The sequence below is a fragment of the Condylura cristata genome, unplaced genomic scaffold (assembly GCF_000260355.1).
Source record: "Condylura cristata isolate star-nosed mole 26May11 unplaced genomic scaffold, ConCri1.0 scaffold00029, whole genome shotgun sequence".
NCBI lineage: Eukaryota > Metazoa > Chordata > Mammalia > Eulipotyphla > Talpidae > Condylura > Condylura cristata.
In genome coordinates this window covers 7,599,729-7,625,801 of record NW_004567130.1, presented here as the reverse complement: position 1 = coordinate 7,625,801, position 26,073 = coordinate 7,599,729, and the positions used below count along the sequence as shown (strand labels likewise).

The window sequence follows — 26,073 nt, the reverse complement described above, 5'->3', positions numbered from 1 at the left end:
CCCAACTGCTAAAAGTAGTTAATGGGTTGTTTTAATTTTTACCTCCATCCCACTTTGCTGGGATATAGATTGATGTCAGTGAAGTGACCAAAAGTCAGGAGGGAAAAGGTACTTTGAATAATTTACAAAAATGTCAACAACTTCCTGACTTTTACAGGTTGGTACATACTTACTCTGAGGTTAGTTTTAGAGAAGTCAGGTGGGACTTAGTGCAACCATGACCCTTTGATGAGGTCTATCAGTGAAATTGAGAGGGCATTTGGTACGGATTGATGTCTTTGATCCAGTAGTTCCCAAAAATGTGTTCCCTGGCCAGCAATAGCATCTGGGAACTTGTTAGAAATGCAGATTCTCAGAGCTGCCCATCCCATACCAATTGAATTAGAATCGGTGAGGAATCTGTGTTTTCTGGCGCTTGTTCACGTTTGATAACTGCTTTTCCCTCCTTATGAGAGATTGTTACAGCAAAGTAACTAGTGATAGTTGTGGTAGAGTCTGTTCTTACTGTACCAGGCAGTAGAACTTTTGAATTTTGATGGGTAGTACTTGACTTGAATTTTTTTTGGAATTGAGCATTCTATGTTTTGGTCCCCCCATAGTAACTAGTCTGAATGACATGATTTGCTATGCTTCAGTCTATATTTGATTGAATTTGCCATTTTTAGCATTGAAATGGGCATATCTTTCACAGTTTTTAAAAAATTCTTAATTGTTTCTAGATGGAGTTTCAAAAGTAAATAATTGAAGTGTTGGCATCACACTGAAATTGTATAGCCTTATGAGGTTTTAGACCATACAGAACTGCTTCTTGATATCTAATTACAATGTTTTCATCTTATGTTTGTGTAGGACTTAAGAAGGTGCAAGGGCTTTTACTATGTATCATTTGGGTTAAGTATAGGTCAGATACATTTTACTATGTAAACCATCTCTAAGAATTGACTGAAAAGAATAGTGGCAGATTTCTGTGCATTTGGCAGTGTCCTTTCCTCCCCATTTATTATTTGGATTTAAAGGGGTAACAAGATTTCTTGATCCATTGAGACATCTGAGTTCATGAAATATTGTTTTGTTTTTCTTTTTCATTTATAGGTACATGGTTTAGATCCAAATACATGGAAAACTGTTGAAATTGTCCACATAGATATAGCAGATCGGAGTCAAGTTGAACCAGCAGTAAGTATTACATATTGCTTGACGTCATTTTAACCTGTTGCCGCTTACATGTAAGATTATTTTATTTATATCTTCTTTACATGACCTACATTTTCACGCCAAAATTACATCTGGGTCCTTGCAGCACAGAGAGCAGATCAGGAGAGAAGGTGATTTGTTAATGATGAGGATTTCACTTTTGCACATTGACTCCAGAGCCTGGCATGTGTAGGGGTTTGTTTTCAGTAGGATAAAATAAAAGCAGTGTTTTCTTATAAAAGGATTCTTCTTGAACTTCTTTAAATAATATTGGGCCCTTTATACTTAAAAGGTGTAATTAAAAAAGCAAAAAATTTAATGTACCTACATATTTTTAGTAACTCATCTAGGGCTAAAGTCATTTGTGGAAATTGTTTGATGCTAGAATATCAGTTTAATAGTTAGTAGCTTCCTGTGCTGATTTATACTAGATATATGTGTGTGTGGCTTTCTTGTAGTTTGTAAATATTAACTTGTTTATGATGTGCTGGCTGCTACTTTGGTTTTACAGGGCACAGTTGTGGACTTTTTACTTGTTCACACCATCAGAGACCCTCTTCCTACTGGTCTAGAGAGCCAGAACTTTGGGAAAGAGTGATATCCTTTGTTTGGTGGTGGTAGAGCACAACATGTTCTATTTCATTTTCGGTGTTTATTCCCTGAACTTGAACAGCATTGTAAGCTGCCCAGAAGTAACCCAAACACTGGGTTACTCAGTTTTAATCAGAGATAAACCTTCTAAATGAGAGGGTTCGGACCTTTGCACAGAAGTCACTGGTGTTGGGGCTGCCAACAGTGACCTGCAAGCAGGGTCTTTTTTTCTGCTCGAAGTAAGTAGTCCTTGTCTTAGAAGTTCTCTAGTTGTGCTGTGATTTGAAGATACTCCAATTTTAGGTACTTTCCACCTGTGAAATTATATAGGACTTTTTTTTTTTCCATTCTTAGAAGTAGCTTGTATTCTGTTTTAAAACCAGTGATCAAATGAATGTTTTACGCTTTTAGGTTGTGTTTTTTGTGTTGGGTGTCTTTTCCAGCCTCAATTTAATGTGTGTTAAAGAACAGTCATAGAAAGAAAGACCATTAGGAGTGACTAGAGTCAGTCAGTTAAAGGCTAAGTCAGATAGCTTGAATGCTTAGAGCATCAGGTTGCAAGCAGCAAGCAGCAGCAGGGCATACCTATACCCAGCAAGCAGCAGATGACACACCTGTATTGGGTGACCTAGGAAATGCATTCAGCATTCAGGTGATTTGTTAGTATTTGTAAAAGTTATGCTGGCCGAACAAAATGATTCAATCTTGTGGCTTATAGGCTTGCATTCTGTGTTATTTTCCAGAAAAGTACAGGGCACCTTTGGTTTTACCGGGTGCATAAGAGTAGTTCTTTGTTCTGATCTTGGGCTAAAATGAACAGTGTTTGCAAGTGGTAAGAATAGACAAAGGAAGTTGTGCAAGAACTCTGAAGGCCGCCCTCATCCCTACTTCTTCCATCGCAATGCAGCCTTCAGAGAGGAGAGAAGGCACACTGCTGGCCTCTAGGACACATGTTGCCAGCAGTGGAGATAGGTGTTTTTGGTGTGGATTCTGCAAATAGAAAGGCTGAATATGTGATTCTATGTGCAAGATGGAGAGATAGTGAAGGGAGAATGGATTAGTCCCAAAATGAGAAGAATCTGATTGTGAGTTGGTGGAGCTGTATCCTGGAGCTAGGTTAGATTGGCTTCAGGCTTGAGTCTGACGTTCTGTACTTACTGGCAGTTGAGTCTTAGACAGGTTACTTACTGTGTCCACGCCTGTGTTATCAGTTATCTTCCTTAATCAACAGGATTAAATATGAGCACTTTAGAGCATTGCCTGGTTCAGTGTTTGCCATTGTTTGTTACAGTTAGTTATTACTGTACATGAATTCTGCACCAAGCATAGTTTGCAGAGTGAATAAGTATTCTTCTAAATAAGTGTGTGGTTTTCTTTTGCAGTGGTAATAGCTCCTGTTACAAGTTATATCTTAGAGATTAATGAGATACAAATTTAAAGTTTACAGAATTCACAGCACTTTTTTTAAGGTTTATTTATTTTGCATACAGAACTGGGGTACAGGCCAGAGGTGCAGAAGCAGTGAGAGGCTTCACTGGAGACAGTGAGGAGCAGAACAGGCCGACTGACTAAGTACACTGCTGAGGGGAGCAGTGGATGGGTCAGGAGAGGTCTGCCACGCCATGTGGGTCACCTCCGGGGCCAGGGATCAAATACTCACGCTGAAGTGGCTTTAGCTTCTTAGTGCTGTATTTACCTGCTGCAACCACCAGGGAGGGCCCCACAGTACCTTTTTATTGTGATAAAATATATGTAAATAAAATGTCCCATTTTAACACCTTAAAAGTGTATAATTCAAGCCCCTCCCTGGTGGTGCAGCACTAAGAAGCTAAAGCCACTTCAGCACGAGTTCGATCCCCGCCCCGGAGGTGACCCACATGGTGCAGCAGACCTCTCCTAATCTGCCTATTCTACTCCTCACTCTGTCTCCGGTGAATCCTCTTCACTGTCCCTGTGCCTCTGGCCCATACCCCAGTTCTGTATGCATAATAGATAAATCTTTTTAAAAAGCATACAATTCAGTGCATTTTGTACATTCATAATATTGTACAATCTTCACCAGTGTCTAGTTCCAGAACATTCCATCAACCCAAGAAGACACCCTGTACTTATCAACAGTCAGTCATATACTATGCCCTTTTTCCAACCTTTGGCTATCACTAACCTGTGTTCTGTTCCTATGGATCTACTTGTTTTGAATATTCTCTATAAATGGGGCTGTAACAATATGTGGCCTGCTGTGACTGACCTCTTTTACTTTGACATCATGTTTTCAAGGTTCATCTATGTTGTGGCACATGACATTGTTTTAACCGTTTATATGACTGAATAATATAGTCCAGTGCATAAATGTGGCACATTTGTTTGTGCACTCATCACAGGTGGACATTTAGGTGGTTTTCCATTTTTACTGTTCTGAGCAGTGCTTCTGTGACCAGATGTATCACAGTAGATTTTTATGTGTTTGCTCAGTTGTGGGAACAGATAGCACAACTGACAAATGTAGGAATTTTTAGACTTTTTGATAGTGAAAAGGCAACCACAACGTGTATATTTTCCTACTGTAAAAGGGATAAGGGAACTCTGCAGGAGGAGGTAGTGGAGCCCTTAGTGGCTTTTAAGCCGAGGCCTGATAGGAGTAGCACGCTAAACTGTAGAGGGGTGGGGGGCCAGGGTCGTGGCCCTGACACACATTCCACAAGGAGATAGGCAAGAGGCCTAGTGGGTCAGTCACTCTAGGTCTGCCCTTTCCTTCTGTACATCCTCATCGTCCACTCTGCTGGCACAGGTGGTTGTGCCAGCATTTGCCCTTTAGGTTCCACCCCATCTACTTAGGCTTGACTAGCTAATGTTTGTGTTAGGATTAGTTTTCTTTACAAACACATGTACCACCTGGCCATCCTACTTCTTCCCAGATCCATTGTAGATTTCTGTTGAGCTAATTTATTCATACAATTCTTGTATGTTCCTTAAAAGTTCTAGTCCATAACATTGCAAAGAAGAAAGCTTGAAGAATGCATTTGCAGTTCTAAAATGGCCATGTTACAGCAGTCAGCAGGTACCAGTGCCTGCTCAGTCTGTACAGACAGGGTGGCCCTGCAAGAACTGTCTGCCTTTGGTATGGCAACCTTAAGAATTATTTACTACTTGGGTGGAAAAAAAAGCCCAGTACATGTATCTCTTAACAGTGAAGATACATTCTGTGGTTGAGTGATTTCCTTATGTGAACCTCACAAAGTGCACTCTACAAACTTAGGTGCACACCTGGGCTGGCTGGAGGGACACCCACTGTGTAAATCATTCATTGTTGACCAGAAATCATTAGGTGGTGGTGCATAATCGTACAGTGAAACAGTTAGCAAATGGCAGAAACTTACACATGCTGCAAAGTGCTGCAGGGTTTCAGAGAAAAGAACAAATGATCTGTGAGGATGAAAATATGAGAAGACAGGATGAAGAGTGTGATGCAAAGATGAGTAGAGATGGGTTTGATGGAGCAGTCACTTTCTCTTTTAACCATTTTTTCTGGCATATTATCAAATTTTTTTTTCTTTCCCTTCCAAATAGAAATTGAACCTCAGAGGGAAGGCTCCCTAGTTTTAATTAAAATGCTTAAGATATGGTAGATACTTAGTGAATGCACGTTGGGGGAATGGATTGTAGGCAAACAGTGAAAGTAATCACTGATGGGAAAGTTGAAATACTTTTTAAAGTTGAAGGGGTCCTTTGCTATCCATTCTTACTGCTTTTAAACTGCTTTTGCATAATGTAAAGAGTTTCTTGGAAACTCACTCAAGATAGTTGGAATGACTAGAACATGGGACTGATGAGTTGCTTTTGTCCCCCTCTCCCAGCATATTTTTGCTTACCTGCAGGGCTTCATTGTAACACTTGCTTTGAACACATTGTTTCAGAGCTGCAAAAAGTCTGGTTTCTGGGCTAACCTCCCCTTTGTGTGTGTCTGTCTGTGTGTGTGTGTGTGTGTGTGTGTGTGTGTGTGTGTGTACTGTGATGAGACTGAAGTCAAGATAACTAGTTTTTCTCAAGATCAGTTAGCCAATGTCATGGTAGAAATTCTAACTTTCAATCTAGTGTTGTTTCTACTGGCTCTTGTTTTCTTCTGAGCGAAGGCCTTGCTTTGTTATTCTTCAGGCTGACACTGGAGTGTAATAACCTCTTTTTAAACTGATCTGCCACTTACCGTGTCCTCTGCTTCTCTGTCCCAGCATACAGCTTATTTTGGCCTCCCCTCTCTGGGACACCTTCCTCCCTGTTCGACGCCTCTGTGTACTTGAGGATATAGGTCAGATTCCACTTCTCTCAGGGAGATTTCCCCGATGTTGTAATCATTCTTTCCCACTGCTGAATTTCAGCTCATTTCATGCTGTGTCTGTGTGCTCATGAATCCCTCCCCTTTTCAGGGAGGGTACATCATAAATATTTGGTGAGTGAACCTGGTGAACTTGAGGATAATGTGAGTATCCCTTGAGTCTGGGTTGGTGAGGAGTGAGGAAACAGACGCATGCATTGCCTGTGGGAGTGTAAATAGCTGTAACTTGCGTAAGCAGAATTCCAAGTGTACATGCACTTAGAACTAGCAGAATTACACTTGTAGCAATTGATCCTGTTCAGTTTGGAGTGACAATTTTATTAACCTGAGATTAGAAACACTGGGACATCTAAATGTTTCTCTGTCAATGGGAAACTAGTTAAAAACATTTTGGCTCCACCTGTGCAATGAAGTTCTATATAGTCATAAAAAGGGAGGGAGCCCTAGTTGTACTGATAAGAAAGAGTATGAGTAATATGCTTCCATCTGTTGTATTTTGAAAAGAAGGAAAATACATCTATTAGCATATGTTTGCTTGTGGTCACAGAGCATGCATAAGATGCTAGTACGACAGTTAATTCCCTCTTCTCCAAGGCTTCATTTTTTTGTGGTTTAGTTACCCACTGTCAGCCATGCCCTGAAAATACTGTGTACAACTGAATGCTTGAGAGAGACCACAGAGACTTTTCTTGAAGTCTATAGATATAATTGTATTATATAAATATAATAAGTTATTTTTATTAGCTATTGGTAATTTCTTATTATGCCTAATTTAAAAGTTAAACTTTATATAAGTGTGTATGGGGGGAGAAATTATAGTGTACATACAGGGTTTGGTAGTATACATCTGCTGTGAGTCAGGAAAGATCCTCAGGTAAGGAGAACCACTGAGCAGATCCTTCAAAAACAAGGAACTGAGTGGCTGGAAGTTTGATGCAGTGGAAGAGTCAAGATGTATACAACGGACTGGGGATGTCTGTTTTCGTTGTTACCTGTTGCTGCATAACAAATCACAAGTTCAGTGGCCACGTAATATAACCAAGTCAGTGCAATGACCCTGTGTCACTTTGCCATAGTCTGTTGAGTAGACACCAGTCACATGCTCCACCTTCACACAGTGGTGGAGATACATAAAACTGTGACTCATAGGGTGCACGGGTCATCTTAGAATGTGTCTGTCGTACCAAAAGTTAGTTTTTAGTATCTAAAACTTGCGCTTCAAAGATTGGAGTGTCTAGATTTTGGAGCTTGGTAACCATGAATGGACCAACAAGTCAGTTTCATTAGGGAGACTTTTGTGAAGGTATGTTCCTCCAAATTTCAGATGTGGCACCTAAACATAGGTTTTAGTTTCAGTCTGATTCATGGATACTCATCTTATTTTTAATGATCTGTTTTTTCTTGAGTGATTGTATTTCTTTCCTGTATATTAACTACTTTAAAATAAATAAAAGCAGTTACATTAGTATTTTCAAGAAGTAACCAGGTCTTCTGCAGAATCGAGACAAATGTGAAATAACTGGGAAATTTAAAAAACCAAGAACGTAAAAGTGAAACTTGAATCACTTAACTCCACCTGGTGGGGGGTTTCTGTTACTGCAGGTAGATTTAAAACAGTACCAAACACTTTAATTCAAAGTGTCTTGGTAACTCTTAGGGTTTAACTCCATGTGGGCTTTCTGGTGTCAGATGCCTCATATACCACTATGTGATTAGATCTACTTTGTAACTATTCAGTACTGGGTAACTACTTTGACATATTTACATAATCTAAGACTGGCATTGTCACAATAACTCTGGGACCAAGGATTTATTGTAAAAATATGTCAGTGTGATCCACTGGAGGTCTGTCTAGGACCGTTACTATAGATACTGTTCTCTGTGATGTTCTGTTAGGTACATCATTGCTTAATGAAGTAAGTAGAGCAGTTTGGAATTCTTTTCTTAAATGTCCCTACCCCGTTTCTTTTGTCTACCATATAAAACAGATTTCCTGTTGCAGGGAAAAGAAGAGGCATTCTAGTGTAACGCTGATGTATTGTGCCCTCTAAGAAGGAAGGCACCTTCTGCTGGCTCTGAGTATACTATGTTGTTCTAGCAAAACATTCCACCTCTCCCCCACACCTGCCTGTCCCCTCTCCTCTTTCAAATCTAACCCAAGTACCATTCACGAAAAGCCTTAGATTGCCTGTAAGGACAAGACTGTGCTTTTCTCATTATTTTTGTTTCTAAGATCTAGCTAGCTGCTGAGTGCCTGGCATGGAATGAACTTTTCAATAAAGGTTTGGAGGAGTGAAGAGAAAACTTTATTATCACTCAGCATTGTTAGTTATAGCCTTCCTATACATCTCTAGTATTTAGCTATAACTGGAAGTTTGTACCTTATTTAACACCATTCTCCAGTTTCCATTATTCCCATCCTCTGCCTCTGGTCTCTTCCTGTAAGTTAGTGTGGGGTATGGGGGAGAGTGTTTTGTTTTTCAGATTCCCCATATAAGTGTCAGATCATGCAGTATTTTTCTTTTTTTTTTTTTTTTTTTAAGATTGATTTATTTGTTCATAGAGAACTGAGGTACAGGCCAGAGGCTCAGGGGCGGCGAGAGACAGAGTGGGGAGCAGAACAGGCAGATCTACGAAGTACACTGCTGAGGGGAGCAGCGGGCAGGTCAGGAGAGGTCTGCCGCGCCATGTGGTCACCTCCGGGGCAGGTGGGGATCGAACTCATGTGGAAGTGGCTTTAGCCTCTCAGTGCTGTGCTTTAACCCCCTGCGCCACCAGGGAGGGCCTATTTGTCTTTCTTGATATGATTTGTTACACTTCGCATATAATGCCTTCAGTATCTGTCCATGTTGTTGCAGATGATAGGATTACCTTTTTTACCTACATAATATTCCATTGCTCATTTGTAGATACCACAAGTTCTTTATTCATACATCCATTGATCATCACTTAGATTATATCCGTATATTGTTATGGTTATATATGGATTATATCCATGTGTCTGGATTGTCGTAATAAAGGCACTATTTAGGAACATGGAGATGCAGCTATCTTTCTTGAAGTGTTTTCCCAGGAGTGGGTTGCTGGTAGTTCTGTTATTGTTCCATGTTTTCCACAGTGAGTACCAATTTGTAGCTCCAAAAATGCTTTGCAAAAGTTCTGTTTCCTCTGTATCCAAGCCAGCATTTGGTATTTCTTACCTTTTTAATAATGGTCATTCTAACAGGCTTTAGATAACAACTCATTGTAGTTTTAATTTGCATTTCCTAATGACTAGTGATGCTGACCATTTTTCATGTATTTGTTAACATTTCTTATATCTTCTTTGGAGAGTGTCTTTTTAGGTCCTTTTACCTCTTTTTCAATTGGGTTATATATATTTTTTTCACTTTTGAATTTCTGAATTCTTTGAGGTATTAACCTTTTATATCAGATAAATGGTTAGCAAATTTTTTTACCCATGCTTTCATTTTTAGATGATTTCTTTGGCTGTGCAAAAGCTTTTTGTTTGTATACTTTTTATTTTGTTGGTGGTTCTTTGCCTTACTCAAAAGTTGTTACCAAGGTCATGAGTAAGGAGGTTGTTTTTATTTTTTTCTAGGTTTTTTTAATACTTTAAGGCTTTACATTTAATTTACTGTCCTTTAAGTTAATTTTTTGAATGGTTTAAGATATGATTCCATTTCATTATTTTTCATATGAGCCATTTATTGGAGAAACTGTCTTCATTGAGTATTTTTGACTCCTTTGTCACACACTAGCTGACTGTATCCTGGCGTTTATATCTGGGCTCTCAGTTCTGTTCTTTTGATTTGTCTTGATACCAATACCATCCTGTTGTGGTTCTGTGGTCTGTTGTGATTCCATATAAATATTTGGAGTGTTTTTTCTGCTCTGTTAAAAAAAAATACTATTGGAATCTTGATAGAGACTGCGCTGAATCTATAGATGACTTTTGGCAGTGTGACATTTTAATGCTATTATTTCTACCACTCCGTGAACATGAGTCTTCTTCCATTTATTTGTGTCCAATTTCTTTCCATTTATACCAGTTTCTTGTAGCTTTTTAAAGAGTGATTTTTTTTTAAAAGATTTATTTATTTGTGCATAAAGAACTAGGGTACAGGTCAGAGGTGCTGGGACCGTGAGAGAATTCACCAGAGACTGAGTGGGGAAGCAGAACAGGCCAATCGATGGGGGGAGCAGCGGGCGGGTCAGGAAAGGTCTGCCACCCCATGTGGGTCACCTCTGGGGCTGGGGATTGAACTCATGCTGAAGTGGCTTCAGCCTCTCAGTGTTGTGCTTTAACCCGCTGCGCCACCAGGGAGAGCCCTAAAGAGTGATTTTTATCAAACAAATATTAAATAGACTAAACCTTAGTTTATTTCTTCTTTATTGAACCTAGATGAAGTATATATCATGTACTTTTAATTCTAAAAATTGAGTTTCTAAATGAGCAAAGCCTTTCTGTCATATTAAAAAATGTTTTTAGTTAAAAGCAAATTGTAGTATGAGTCAAAGTGTAAAACACCAGCATATAAGTTTTAAAGTTTTTTAATTTCTAAAGTTGAGAATTCTTTAAGTATCTTGATGAAATCCACATGCCTATCTTCAACTCATTTCCAAAATATATACAAATGAGTCAGTTGACATCTGCTTTTGCTTTTTTTTTAAGGTATAAATTTGAATCTGGCCGCTTTTAATCATCTCCAGCACTTTGTCTAAGTAGCTTTCCATGATTTGTATACAAAAGTCACTTCCCAGGAGAGGAAGACTCTTTAAAGTGTAAGCCGAAGTGTACACACGATTAACATCAGAGAAACCTTCGTTTTTGGAAGTAATTTGAAAGAAAATGAGCACAGTTTAAAAAAAGAAAAGAAAGAAATTGGAACCATATTTTTAGGTATTTATGGGTAACCAGAAAGGATTGTATCAGTCTTCTATAGTATATGCTTCCTCTGTAGTACATACTGTGGAACTTTATTAAAATATTGAAATTTTTTTAAAGTAGGAATAGTGTTTAAATCAAAAATTTTAAATCTGAAGGTCTAAAAAGAATAGTTTAACATCTAACTTTTCTAAATATCAGTTGTAAGCAAATATTAATGATACGTAATATTGTTTGAGAGATACAAAATATTGTTTGAGAGATACAGTTTTAAAATACAGATCTGTTCCATATTAAAATGTGGTGAACTTAAAAAGGGTATGAATTTTATTTTCCTCGTGATTCACCATGTCAGTGTATATTAATTTGTGGTGAAAAAGTTTTTCCAAAGAAGGCATTTTGAAACCAAAAGTTCCCAGTTTCGTGAGTATAGTGTTGTTTCACTGAAGATGGTATTCCTTAAAGGGAGAGCCATCATCAAGAAACCATGGTTCTTGCTGTATCGTTTCTGAGTCACAGATGGGGTGTGCAAGGTGGGTGCTTTGATAGATAGGGTCCTTCATGGGGGCTTCCTGGCAGACTTGGAGGGGCTTTTAATATGAGTGACCCAGTAAACTTGTATTTTTAAACTAAAACACAAATTTCATTCATGCCACTTCCTCCTTTTTACCCTTTTTACCCTTTAACCTAGTTGTCCCACACATGCCCCTCATCCATACCTGCCTATGAGTATAATGCTGTATCATATTTACGCAGAATCTCCACCCCTTTTTCCCTGTCTCTTTCCCCATTTGCAAATCACTCCTGGAGGAGAGATCAGGAGAGGGATCTCACAGCATGAACCCAGCAGGCTGCAGCTGTGATGCCTGCCCTCACATAAACAATATGGTAGGATTTTGGTTTGTCACTACCTCACCTCTGGACTCTGAATTCTTTGCCCCTCTTCTGTACAGCTGGGCATTTCCGAGCCGCTCTTCAGGTGAGTGAGCTCCAGGAGCAAGTTAGCTACTCACCAGCCACCAGTCTTTCCTTTAAACTCTAGGGGACCCAGGCTTTTGCAAGTGGAAAGATGGAGCTGCTGATAATGTTTAGTCTCCGTCATGGTTCCTGGAGTCACTTCTGCTCAGTTCACACTCAGCCTTATCCTCCATATATATATTTTTTTAGAAGATTTATTTATTTGTACATACAGAACGGGCCAGAGGCTCAGGGGCGGCGAGAGGCTTCACCAGAGACAGAGCGGGGAACAGAACAGGCAGATTGACGAAGTACACTGCTGAGGGGAGCAGCGGGCGGGTCAGGAGAGGTCTGCCGCATCATGTGGTCACCTCCAGGGCAGGCGGGAATCGAACTCATGCATAAGTGGCTTTAGCTTCTTAGTGCTGTGCTTTAACCCCCTGCGCCACCAGGGAGGGCCTTATTCTCCATATTAGGTCTCCTTCAGAGGAGTACATCTCTGCCATGGCAAGGAAGCAGATTATAATATGTGTGTGAATCCCAGTTGTGAGCTGGATCTGTACACTAGTTTCTATTTTCCTGAGCATTGTGAAAAAGAGATTCTTTTGGAGTCCCTGAGACCTTGTAGGGAGCATTGTGGCTAACTCCTAAGCTAACATTCAAGTGAAATTACTCGAACCCCTTTTTCCTGCAAGCAAGATCTGCCCTTGAGCAAGTTATGGAAAAGCCTTCTTAGAGCCTTCCCCGTTCAGAATCTCGGGTTCAGCACCTCTGTCCAGTTCTTCAAGTGATAATTGTGAATTGCTCTTGTACACTACGAATGGGGAGGACTGTAGAGCTGGAACCTTTGTAGGATTTTTTAAAGCAGAAGGTATCTGACTTGAAAGCCAAGGTCCAACAACGTTCACTCCAACTTTTATTTTTGCTGTTACCGAATTTGAGTCTAGCAAAGTGCTGTGACTTCTTCAGCCACATGACTAGTGGAAGTGGAGCCAGGACTCAAACACAGAGCTCTTGATATATTTTTGTCTTTCTACAGCATCTTTTCACCAGATGCTGTTCCTTCCTTTGTAGTATTAAGAGGATTCTTAATGTATTTTAAACAAACATCCACCTGCTCAACTGTCCATCTAAACTACCCTGAAATAATAGTTTTTTAACCGGTGATCACCTCGTTGATAACCTCCCTGCAGGACTAGAGAAGTACATGCATATTTTGAAACTTAAATTTGTGTAGTAGAATAAAAATATTGGAGGCCCTAAGATGTCTTTGGTGCAGGCACTTGAAAGCAGCGCTCATATCTCCTCATCTATTGAACACTTATTTATTGGAATTTGATATTTGCTATATGTAAGTATATTCACAGATAAAGGAAAAATTGTATCTGTCTGTGAGAGAACAAGATTCCCAATCAGTGAACAATGTTAAAATGTTTCTAAATCGCTTAGAGTTAAGTTTGTTCCAACTGTTGCTTGTGTAGTGTAAAGGTGCTGCTCCCTACCCCCCTTCCCACCCTCCCACCCCTGCCTTTTTTCTCAAAACTGACACACACCAGTGCTAGGCTTCTGGGGGTGACCACCTAGGGGTTCAAAGGCTGATAAAAGCTGGGAGGAAAAAAAAAAAAAAGCTGGGAGGTTTGGAGCTTGGTGCTTTAGTAAAATAAAGAGCTTCTGCTTTTTTAATTGCCTATCAAAAGACAATGGAAGACAATGGTGGGCTGTAGTCTAGAAGTCCCTGCCCTAGTAAAGACAAAGAATGTTTTCTGCATCTGAGAGAAGCTGTTTCCATGTTTGGTAAACCTGGTTGTGTTAAAAGGAGTATGAGGTTGTGAGCGAGGTGGAGGACTTGAGCACTCTGGTGTTCCTGTACCCATTAATAAAATACTTGTTAAGGTTCTTACTGCCAAAAAATAAACTGCTTGCCTGAGCAGTGTGTAGAAGTTCCATGGTAATCCTTTTAAGAAGTGATGTCAGTGAAAGTGAATTGGCTTTTTAAGTTTTGTGGTGTTTTTACTTGTTCTCTCCAGTATTGACCATTGATTTGTTCTTTGGTTATGATCCATTTACTGTGTTTTGGTAGGCAGAACAGTGGCTCGCAACAGTTGAGACCAGGTGCACATTAAGCTGTACCTTTCTGAAATTCTGGTTGCCTTTGAAAATAAACAATTAAGACTTGACTTCTCATGCATTTATGTGTTTTCAATTTGAATGGCCATTCTTTTATTTGAATGTTGAAAAATATGACACTTTCTAATGGATTTATACCTCGAATGGGGCTGTTTTGAAGTTACTGCTTTTTTTTTTTTTTTTTTTAAGATTCATTATATTTGTACATACGGAACTGGGGTACAGGCCAGAGCCTCAGGGGCGGTGAGAGGCTTCACCAGAGAGAGAGTAGGGAGCAGAACAGGCAGATCTACGAAGTACACTGTTGAGGGGAGCAGCAGGCGGGCCAGGAGAGGTCTGGCGTGCCAGGAGAGGTCTGCCACACCATGTGGTCACCTCTGGGGCAGACGGGAATCGAACTCATGGGGAGTGTCTTTAGTTTCTCAATGCTGTACTTTAACCCGCTGTGCCACCAGGGAGGGCCGAAGTTACTGCTTTTTTAAAAGATAGTTTTTCTTAAGAGTATACCTTTAAAAACTGATGGAACTTGACTAATGTACTTAGGCATGTTAAATTTTAGTTACACCTTAAGCAGTGCTTGTTTCTTGTGTAGTAAGAAGAATTTGAGTATATCTTTTGAGCATACAATCTGGGGACAGTGTCCAGACACTATATATTTGAATAGTCTTGGTAGCATGATTTACTGCACTGCACTTAGGAAAAAATTTAGAATTTTAAAGAAATAAAAGAATGATAAAATGCGCTTTCTAAATAATCCTTAAGATTTTTTTTTTTTTAAGATTTATTTATTTGTGCATACAGAACTGGGGTACAGGCCAGAGGCTCAGGGGCGGTGAGAGGCTTCACCAGAGACAGAGTGGGAAACAGAACAGGCAGATCTACGAAGTACATTGCTGAGGGGAGCAGCAGGCAGGTCAGGAGAGGTCTGCCACACCATGTGGTCACCTCCGGGACAGGCGGGGATCAAACTCATGCAGACGTGGCTTTAGATTCTCAGTGCTGTGCTTTAACCCGCTGCGCCACCAGGGAGGGCCCATAATCCTTAAGGTTTTTTAATTAAAAATCTGAAATGTAGCTGGAAGCAGTTAAGTATTAATGAGAACATATGAAATTGTTACTATTTGTCGACTTCTGAACTACAAAATGACATCTTTTTAAACCTAGTACATTTCCCTAATGAACCTTCTGGTGAAGGCCTAAAATGGCCATTGCACCCCATTGCTCTGAGTTGTCCCTCAGACAGCTTTCATTATCCAGCATTTGAGATGTTACTTTTGCTCCAACTGTTGCCTCTTACTTCCTAAGAAGGGCTTTCTGCTTCCCAGAGCTGTGCAGTGGCTACCCAGTTCTGTAGCCCTGAAAAGAGCTTTTGTTTATTAAGTCTATGGCTGAAATCCAGCAAGTTTGAGGAGAGCCTGTAGTTGCCAAATTCTTCTTTGTTCATTTTGGTGTGAGCAGACACTTGAGCTAGTTGAGTTCCTCTTCCTTTTGCCATTAAAATGAACCTAGACATTCATTTCTGTTTTAAAAGTTTATGTGCGAGAAAGTCCCAAAAACTCTTACTGAGCTATGAGAATTGCAATTAAGTCGTCTTGCAGTTAAGTCGTCTCTTTGAACTCAAGTGAAAAACACAGGTTTTGAGGTAGCAGTGATTTTTTTTGACCTTCACTCAAGGAGTGTCAACTTTTCAGATTCACATATAATAATACCACCTTTGCTATGCTGTGAAGCAAACTATTGTCATGATTCCTTTTGTAGTGAGTTATAAATTTGTCCCCATACTCAGAGGAGATAAAAATAAATGTAAGCATGGTTCCTATTAAAAAGAAATATAAAAAATGTTTCCCACTTTGCTGCCTTACATGGTCAAGTACTTTCTGAACACTCAAAAGATTTACATCTAGTAGTGAATTTAGAGACTGTCCCATATACTTCAAGGCATAGTTGGATGGCAGTGCCCTCTTGTGGGAAAACAACATATTGCTTATTTCTTGCTTGCTTAAATCTCAGCAGATTTTAAATTTCTCTTACAAATCTGCATGTCCAGGCATATTTTGCACAAAATGCTTTTCACTGGAACTCCTTATTAGTTTTGTGTTTATTTCTAATTCTTTTCCATGTTTTTTTTTTTTTAAGATTTATCATTTATTTATGCATATGTAAACTGGGGTGTAGGCCAGAGGTGCAGGGTGTGAGAGCTTTACCAGAGACAGAGTGGGGAGCAGAACAGGCAGATCTATTGACATATGCTGCTGACGGGAGCATCAGACAAGACAGGAGAGGTCTGCTGGGCCAGGTGGTTTGGCTCTCTGGCCACCTGGGATGGGGATCAAACTCATGCTGTAGCTGCTGGCAATAACCTGATAGTGCTGAGGCTTAACCACTTGTGCCACCGGGGAGGGTCTTCCATATTTTAAAAGGGAGAGTGGTGCAGTTGGTGAGGTATTAAGTAGAATCTCTAGTTTCTAGGTAAGAAAAAATTCTCTGGTAGGAGTTAGAAAATGTTTTTTTTTTTAGTGGCCTATTGGCAGATATTTAAAGAAATTAAACACCTCCAAATTGAAACTTTAATGTATACTCATTATAAAAAGTTCCTTTTCAATAATGGAAAACCTTAAGATTCTCAAGGTGGAGAAGGGAGCGAAGACCCCTTCAGGTACTTGAGTCTTACCAAATGACCAAATATAAATCTCACAGTTTTTAGTAAAATGTCCTCCTTGGCCTGGGTGTCCAGGGAACAGCATCTGAGTCCCCGTTCAGCTGCTCAGCACCTTCCTTAGCCAGGTGGCAAGGGTTTCCACTTCCACTTCCCACCCCTTGTGGAGATGGTGCCTTTATTACAAGTTTTGAGGGTTAAATGGGAGGATGAATTTGGTCCTGTACATAAGTTCTTCAAAAATAGCAGGAATAGGGCCCTTCCTGGTGGCGCAGCGGGTTAAAGCACAGCACTGAGAAGCTAAAGCCATTTCCACATGAGTTAGATCCCTGCCCTGGAGGTGACCCACATAGCCTGGCAGACCTTTGCTGACCCACCTGCTGCTCCTCTCAGCAGTGTGCTTCGTCAGTCTGTCTGTTCTACTCCCCACTCTGTCTCTGGTGAATCCTGCACGTGTGGCCGTTGTACCCCAGCTCTGTATGCATAAATAAATGAACTTAAAATATATATAGCAGGAGTAATGCTACTTAATTGGACTTTGCTCTTGATTTTAAAGAAAAAAAAGATGTTTACTTTTTTCAGCAGTTATTTCCTGTTTAGTGTTAGATTAGTGTTGATGGGTTAAATGGGGTCCTAGGACTTGGGAGCAGATGGGTCTGAAGGCCAAACCATGAACCAACATGGACATTTTACTGGAAGGGATTCACACTGAATTTTCATTATCCTGCTTCCCCCCACCCCCTTCCTCTTGCCCTCCCCCTCCCCCATGTACCTTTTTCATTTAAGAGATTTGGTTTTGTATTTAAGGAAGAAGAATTTATTTATTTATTGTATTTATATTTGTATTTATTTAAGGAAATAAATACAATTCTCTTTAAACTTGACTGAACTTACAACTTAGGTTTCAGGTATATGCTGTTTAATTTTTTAAGTATGTAATGTTTAACAACAATCAATTTCAACAAAATAGATGAACAAAACCTATTATCTATACTAATGCTACTGTAATAGTAAATACATTGTGTATTTGTGCTACACAGGTAGCCCATTTACGAAAGAGGAGGGTGAGGAGTAGCCCACCAGCCCTAGGCTGTCAGGAACCCTCAGTTCTCCCCTAACTCCCATAGGCCTTGTTACATATGGGCACCCCGAACCCCCAAATCTGCTTGCTCTGAATAGGTTCTGCCATCTGCCGCATCAAGACAAAATATAAGAGCTTTAATGGAAAGGAACTTTAATAAAATTAATGTGTAGTACAGAAAAGACAAAGAATATAGTTTCTAAATCAAACACCTGAAGTTACCCATCTACCCAAAAGGGTTTGGCCCAAAGCAAGGCCTGACAGCCCTCCATAAGACCAAAGCAACCTCTGGCTGAGACCCATAGAAAAGAGTCAGACATGGCCAGACAAGTCTGGGAGGAAAAGAGCACAATCAAAATCAAGATAAACAGTGCTGTAGTGAACCTCCCTAGGGGTCTCTCACCACAACTGTTTCAGTCAGTCCAGGACCAAGAAGCAAGCACGGTTTCTTCACTTGTGTCTGTTCCCTGTGCCTATCTCAGGTCTCCTCCTGGCTCCATCCTGCTTCCTTCTTCAGACTCTTCTCCAGAGTCCTCTCTTTGCTCAGCTACACTCTCCTTCTGGGTGGGGTAGGAAACCTAGAACCTCTGTTTTCCTTGGGTCCATCACCACCTCACCTGCATATCTACCTGGGGGGGAAAAACCCAGTATTTAGTTTCCCTTTTGTGTGTAGGATTTGAAGTCTGTTGTTTCTTAGTTGCTAACTTCTTTTCTAACCTGAAATTCTGATTTCTTTCTTTTTCTCATTTTGTAACCTTCTAAAGGTTTTTGGGGGTCTGCTTTCATGAGCAGGATAGTGTCTGCCAGTCTCTGGCTGTGGGTTGGATGATAAGATGAGAAAGACTAGAAAGAGGCATTAGTTTGTGCTCTCTGGGCTGTGGCCACCATTTAGAGCTCTGGACACTTCCTTTCCTTTCACATTTCACCTCAGTTGTCTGTGCAGGGTCTCTGAGATTAAAAAGATCACAAAAATGTGTTCTCTTTGGGTATGTTGTAGGTATGACTGTATTTTCTGGTCTCAGTGCTGTTGTTTAAAAATTTAGGTTTTAGGATTCATTGATAGAAAAGCCAGTAAGGATTAATGAGAGGGCTGAATTGGAGAATATTTTTTAATGCAGTTTTGTTCCTCTGAGGTACATTCAGTAACAGAAACTAGGCCAACAAGTTATTGACAATTAGTGGTCCTTTGGGAATCTGCTTTAATGAATAGATAAGAATGATTTGTAATTAGCATAATAATTATATGCAAATGAATGCTTCTGAATTGCTCTAAAACACTTCTGAACTGTTTAAACAGCCCTCCTGAGATCTTGTTACTCTATTAATTTGTGTAGCAAATCTTTTTTTCATAGATCATGCAAAGATAAACTTCAGTCCAGCCTCTGTCCGAATTATTATGAATTCCAAGGTGGTAGGGCCTGAATTAATGAGATTTACTTATACTATATTAATAGTACTCTGTGGGAACCTGAAAGGGTGAGGAGTCACTGGAGAGATGTAATTAAAAAGAGGAAAGAAAGCTGCTTATTTGAAAGTAATTGTTGAAATGAGTTTTTAAAACAAGTTAGTAAATGTTATTTCTCTTTATACCTCTGTGAACTTGCTACTGTGAAATTTTATGCTAACTTTTTTTTTTTTTTTTAATAGACTTCCCATTTGCAGTCTTGCCTGAATTTTGTCAACTCCTTTAGGCACTCTGTGCCACAGTGTTAGGATCCAGTAGCTCATTGTTTTCTAAGTGCACAATACTGAACAATACCGGCCTAGCTAATAATGATATTATTTATCTTCATACTTAATTCAGCCTCCTCTCCCCCATCCTGGTCTTTATTTTTAGGCTGTGATTAAAGGAAATGAGCTTTGCTAAGTTGAGCAGCAGTACTCTGTGCATTGTAAACTTAGTGATTATCCTTGAGCTGTTTGAATAGACACCTAATTAATCATCTTATGCTAAAGGAAAGCATTTCACAGCAGGCTTCAGGACCCTAGTATCTCTCTCAAGTTTTTGTATTTACTCTGTGGAATTGTTTCTTTGGTGGGGGAGGGGGTTGGTGTTGATCTTTCCTAGCAGGTATTGAGGATTGCTGGTGCTTGTAGTTCTAGGCACTCCTTTCCTTGGCTTACGTTTAGCCCCACCTGTGGTAAGCCTGCAGGCTGCTTTAAACAGTTTTTGGTATCTGGAGCTCATCTTGATTTTTCCACAAGCTGTCAGACGTCTACCAGCCTTCCTCACCCCCACGCTCCACTCACTGCCCCATTCATAATCATGAGTTAAATCTGAGCTCAAGGACATTTAAGTTGGCTCAGCACAGATATTGTGCTTATGTTTTGGGGACCAGCCACAACACCGAAAGATTCATAAAGCTAATATTCTTTGTCTTCAAAATGAATCTGCTTTCTGTTGAGAGTTTCTATTGAGAGCTGTAGTGAGTAACAGATGTACACCCAAGAGGTAGTACAACTTTTGTATTCCAGTGACAGAAAACAGTTATTTATAAGAATTTAATGAATGTATTCTGTGGCTCCAGCATGGAGACTCTGTAATCCATTTATTTACCATATTATATTGTATTTGTTCTCCAAAGGGTGTCTTGACTTTGACTTGCCTCCTTTTTTCACTTAGATAGGAGTTTTCAATTAAATAGAGTTGTATTAACCTAATCCAAATCTACCTTATGCTGATACCATTGTGTTTTTCTGTTGTTCCAGCACCAGTATTGGTGGAGTGAGCATTGTCTAGGGACATTACACCTAACTTGATAATGATGGTTTTACTAAGCCCTTATCCTGGCCAGGCCTCTGGGCATTATACAGATAATTAAAATTTGATCATAAAAAATTTTAAACACAATGCACCTTAGCAATAAGATTTTTCTACCTTTAAACATGATTTTAAAACTCATTTTAAAAATACATTTCCTTGGCAGAATGAATTTGCTTTCATTTTTTCCCAAGGATTACAGAAAGTGCATAGCAAATTCAGCCTTCAGAATACCCAGGAGCTGAAGACTCAAGTAGGCTACAGCTGTCTTCACCCACAGTATTCTAAAAGAACTAATGAGATGAGAAGTCTGCAGCTGGTGGCAAGCACAATAAACCATGAGCCAAGGGCTTCTCTTCATCAGAGCCTCCCCTTTCCCCATGGGATCCCAAAGGAGACAGAATACTAACAAAGCCAGCAGGCTGTCTCATTCCACACTATTGCTCATTTGCAGCTATAATTGGTAGCTGAGGTTGCATTCTGTATGCTGAAACTGTCATACATGAAGGAATATATTTGTTCATTGTGATATGGATATAAGTCGGCCAGTTTTCAAATACAGAAAGACAAAACTAGATGTCCCACAATAAAATTGTAGTAAAGAAGATACTGTTCAAAAATTAAATGGTTGTTACAGAAATACAAACTGAGGTTGTTAAAACTACACCTGCTTCCTGCTTTTTAATATCTTGCTGTTTAATTCAACTGATTAAACATTTACGTATTCAAACTAACATACAAAAGCCCCAAAATTCCTTGGTTTTGACAAGATGCATTATTCTCATCTGTCAAGGGGAAGGTGCTATTGTTAATAATTGGATTTTGTTATATTTTCAGTATATCTGTAATGTTTGCTGCTTTGTATTCAAGAGAAAAAGGCAGAGGGAAGACTTAGCTTTGGCGATGTTATAGGCACACACTTGTGCCTTATAGGAAAATCTGCTTTGTGCCTCTGTGCCAGTGCTTCATGTTGTTTTGAAATGTGTTTTACTACCTGCTATCGCTGGGCACCCTTTTGCCCTCTCTTATATGGGGTTATTATGAACCCAGGCACAGGCCAAGCAGGCTGTGTTGAAGTCCTTGATGGTAGATGAGTCGCAGTATCTCCTTGCTGAATTTGTTTCCTCAGTTATAAAATGGGGCACATTGGATAGACTTCAGGGATCAGGTATCTGTAAATCTGTAATTCTATGAATTCAGTCTCAAGAATTATCTCAGTAACCACCTGGCACTAACAATGAAGGCTCAGAAATACATTTTTTAAAACAGTATATATATTTGTGAGGTCTGGGGTAGAAAAGTTCCATGTTCTTCAGCTGAACCATGTCAGATAGGTTATTGGGAGTCCCTGAAGTTTCATCCTGCTGTGAAGGTGAAGAGAATTGTCAGAAAAGTCTACCTCGTCCATCCACTCACATTTTCCCCTTCACCGCCGCCATAGCCATGCTTTGGCCCATCTCCTGGGCAGTTCGCTTAATTTGCCTGTACAAGAATGATTCATACTGCCCACAATTTGGACTAAGCCCACTTTTCATAAATTTGTTACTTCTTGGTTGATGAACAATCCTTATTCCCTCTGGCCTTACTGATACTTGTGCATACTGGTTTTCTGGCTTTTGTTCTTTCTCTTAGAAGTGAATTTAAAATCCACTGAAGTAGAATAGTTCTGCAGTCACTATTTCATCAGTTCTAAGATCCTCACCTTCCCCCCTTACATTTTAATATATTCAGAATCAAGATTTCTCTTCCAATTACAGCATGTTTTATTGACTGAGTGTTTTCCTTTTCAAGGATACATAAAATAACAGAGCCATCCTCTAATTGACTACCTCTTTGAGTAAAGAAAGTAGTATTTACTATTCTTCTCGTGCCTGTTTCCATATCATTTCAGACTTTGTAAAACAACAAGTTTTGTTAAAAAAAAAAAAAACAAACTTGATCATCATGCCCATGGCAAGGTCACACCCCACTTCGTTAACAAAAAGAAAACTGTTTCATTCAGATGGGATGGCTGTTAAACACTACATGGGCCTCCGGACACTGTATATAGATGATTAAAACGTAATCATATAATGTGCTTGTAAGAAGATTTTTATTTTAATACTCATTAAAAGATTACATTACTTTGACTGGTAGCAGTTGGTTTCAATTCCGACTGTGATTCTTTTTTCCCTTTTCTGTAGGCAGCTAACTCGTACTCCTGTGCTTTCAGCCACCTCTCCTCCTTTCTGTCAAGTAGACTAACTTTCTGGAGCCAGAGCCAGGGGCTTGTGCTGGTTTTCTTAACTCCTCAGACCTCCTTTGGACTACCTGTTAACTTACTGTGTGCTCCCTTCTACAAGGAAATAAAAGTTCTAGTTCAAGAAACAGACCTTGATTGAAGGAAATGGTAACAAAAGTGACTTTTGATATAATGTTAGACATTTCCAATTTTGGAGAAAAGTAAGCTTGACTCAGAGTTTTATTTAATTCCAAGCATCTGACCTAGAAGGAAATGTTCTATAGCTGTATGCCGTTAGTTATGTTAGTGTGGTAGCTTATTTCTCACAGGGAATCCAGGTCTTGAAACCACCAGTTGATTTTTCTCCATCAGCCGTGAAGTTGTTAATTCTTAGGGTGTAACGCTAAATTGGGTGTGACTTTAAATTGGGGTTCATGTTAGCTATCAGTAATTGAACTTGGTGCCACTGTGACCAGACACATGAAATAACTAGCTGTCGGATTCCCTACCATCGGCACACACCAGTTTGTTGTTCCTGGGTGGTGCGGACTGAACTAATACCTGTGGCCACACCACACTGCAGGGTTCTAAGCACTAAGGTTTATTGTGGCTGGCTCTGTTTGCTTCTGTAACTTAGCCCATTGTTGGGCTTTCTTAAAGCTTCTCAGGAGACAGCCTTTAGACTTTGAGTTCATGGTCCCATGTTTACCCAGTTACCTTTCTTTAAATTTGTTTTCTAACTGAACCTCAGTTTCCCTTCTGTATATTATTTAGTTAGGAATCATTAACATACATGATGTACTGAGTAACTGTTCAGTCTTGGTTGACTGCTTCTCAACCTACATTCTTTGATTTGTGGAACTTTGCATTGTATTTGAAGTATATTCAGTGCTTGCAATGCCCTTATCTCTACAACAATGTTTTTTCATATTTGACTTGTCTGGGCAGTTTTCCCAAAGTATGTGGTCCCTCCCTAAGTACTGTGAAGCACCTCTGGTATTTCTGGCTCAAAAATGAAGAGATTCTTCTCTTCGTAGTATTTTCAGCTGACCAGCAGACTTCTTTTTATCGTTACCATTGCAACGTATTTATTTGAATCTGGACACCAGCTCTTCAAAAGCAATGTCTTGTTTCTGTCTGTAGATTGTGTATATGTGTATGTGCTAATTAAAGGATTTTTATAAAGCAAATAGGATTTAAAAGATTTACTCATTTCATTCCTCCCGTTCTATAAGAAATAGGGTGTTAAGAGAAATAGAATTTACAAATGATAGAACCTTACATAAAACTTAAATTTTAGGGTCATTCTCCTAAAGTATAATATAACAAAGGTAGTTTCACTACAGATGCATCAATCTCTCCCTCACCTCCTTTGACAACGAGGTGCTGACATGAGTACACACTCTCTTCTGTGAGGAAGACACGTTTGGTATTACCCGTGGCGCTCTGAATAAGGGTTTGGAGAGGCTGGCCTACTAAATGGCACATATACCACAGGCCTGACCGTCTGCGCAGAGAGATGAGAGATGGGGCATGCCACAGGACCAGTAATTTTCATCTGTGTTTCCAGTTGCAGTCGTTGCTCTCTAGTAGGCGTTAGGGTCCTTTAGTCGTCTGTGGATATTATCAAATCTGCAATGGGTGTGTTTTGTTTCTAACATGATTGGAAGTGTATCAGAATGCTGAAATTGTTGAAACATGTTCTTAGAGGTAACTCTTTAGTAGTTAGCCAGGCATTGGTGGACTGCTAATTTTAAAGAGATTTGCATTATTTCTCATTAAGTAGTTGTTGTGCATGATGAAAGTTCAAAGCAAAGGGAACCAAACCAAAAATCTAAATATCATATAGAAGCATTTTCTTACTTTTCTGTAAAAGCCAGTAAGCTTAATTGGTTTCTGTCATGTGTTTTAGTAGCTGCTGTCATGTGTTTTAGTAGCTGCAGGGAGCCATTCTGGCAAGGTTAAAGAACTTTCTTTGGTTTTCTTCTCTGCCTCTGACTTTGTTTTGCTTTGCAGGACTACAAAGCTGATGAAGACCCCGCATTGTTCCAGTCAGTCAAGACCAAGAGAGGCCCTCTGGGACCCAACTGGAAGGTACTGGATGCTGACCTTTCTGACAGGCAGAGTCTTGGCAGCAGAACACTTGACAGGTCCTGAGTCTGGAAGAGCTGGTGACGTTTAAATGAAAAATAGAAATGGCTCGAAAGTAGTTTTATTTGCGATAAGGACTTAACAGTCAGTTGCACTTGGCTAGCAAGTCTGTGCTACATTAACAAACAGAACATAGCTAGACTGTCACTTTCAGCATAATGCTGTTCTGAAAACTCTTAAAAGAGACAACTGAGTTAGTCTTTGGAGATTGAAATATTCTCTTTTGAAACTTGAAGTAGTACAGCAATCCATGTTAAATGAAGGTTTAGAGTTTTAAATTTAGTCTTAGTAAAAACTAAGCAATTTTCACCCAAGCTCATGTTCCTAACCTTTTAGTAGTTATGTTTTGGGAATGTAGGACATTGGAGAACAATACGGATAGTAAATAGTTATTTTCTAGTAAAGAACACATCCTTGACTCATGGAAGTGAAAAAAGCAAAGTTCTTATAACTTAAATAGAGTATTATACATTCTCAAGAGATCACTGAACTGATTGACAAACTCTTAAAGAAGATACATAATACAACTAATTTGACAAAAGAAGAAGAGCTTAAGATCTTAAACATGCCCAGGGCAGATTTTCCGTCAGCAAGATTTTGCTAGATAACCCATCCATCTGTTTGTGCTGGAGCTAGTCATAGGTCATTGATGAAAGATGTCTAGGTGCTGGCTGTTGGGTACAGATAGAGGGCTACTGTTACAACTCCACCAGTAATCCATTGAGTGGTTCTGTGTGGGTGTCAAATTGTTGTGTGAACTATCTTACATGTCAGTTGACATGAAAAATGGGTCTGCTTGGTTCTGTAAGAGATGGTTTGTACTTAACCTTATTTGTGTATTTGTCTTCCAGTTAGAGTTCAGTTCAGTATTCTCAGTTTATAAATGACCATACTATAGACTTTTAATACCCAGAAAGTGATGTCACTTAAAAATTAAGGAACAGAGCCCTCCCTGGTGGCGCAGCGGGTTAAAGCACAGCACTGAGAAGCTTAAGCCACTTTCGCATGAGTTCGAGTCCCGCCTGCCATGGAGGAGATCCATGCGGCGTGGCAGACCTCTCCTGGCCCGCCCGCTGCTCCCCTCAGCAGTGTACTTCGTCGATCTGCCTATTCTGC

At 39.7% G+C, this 26,073-nt stretch overlaps 1 protein-coding gene across 2 annotated transcripts in view; it reads left to right on the top strand.

Annotated features, from left to right (window-relative positions):
- PITPNB (phosphatidylinositol transfer protein, beta) overlaps positions 1-26,073 on the top strand; it is a 64,918-nt gene that overhangs the window by 19,899 nt on the left and 18,946 nt on the right. For both annotated transcript variants that reach the window (XM_004690860.2, XM_004690861.2), the window contains exons 7-8: positions 1,093-1,176; positions 24,823-24,900. In XM_004690860.2, the coding sequence (XP_004690917.1) occupies positions 1,093-1,176; positions 24,823-24,900 (162 nt within the window). The remainder of the gene's footprint in view (positions 1-1,092; positions 1,177-24,822; positions 24,901-26,073) is intronic.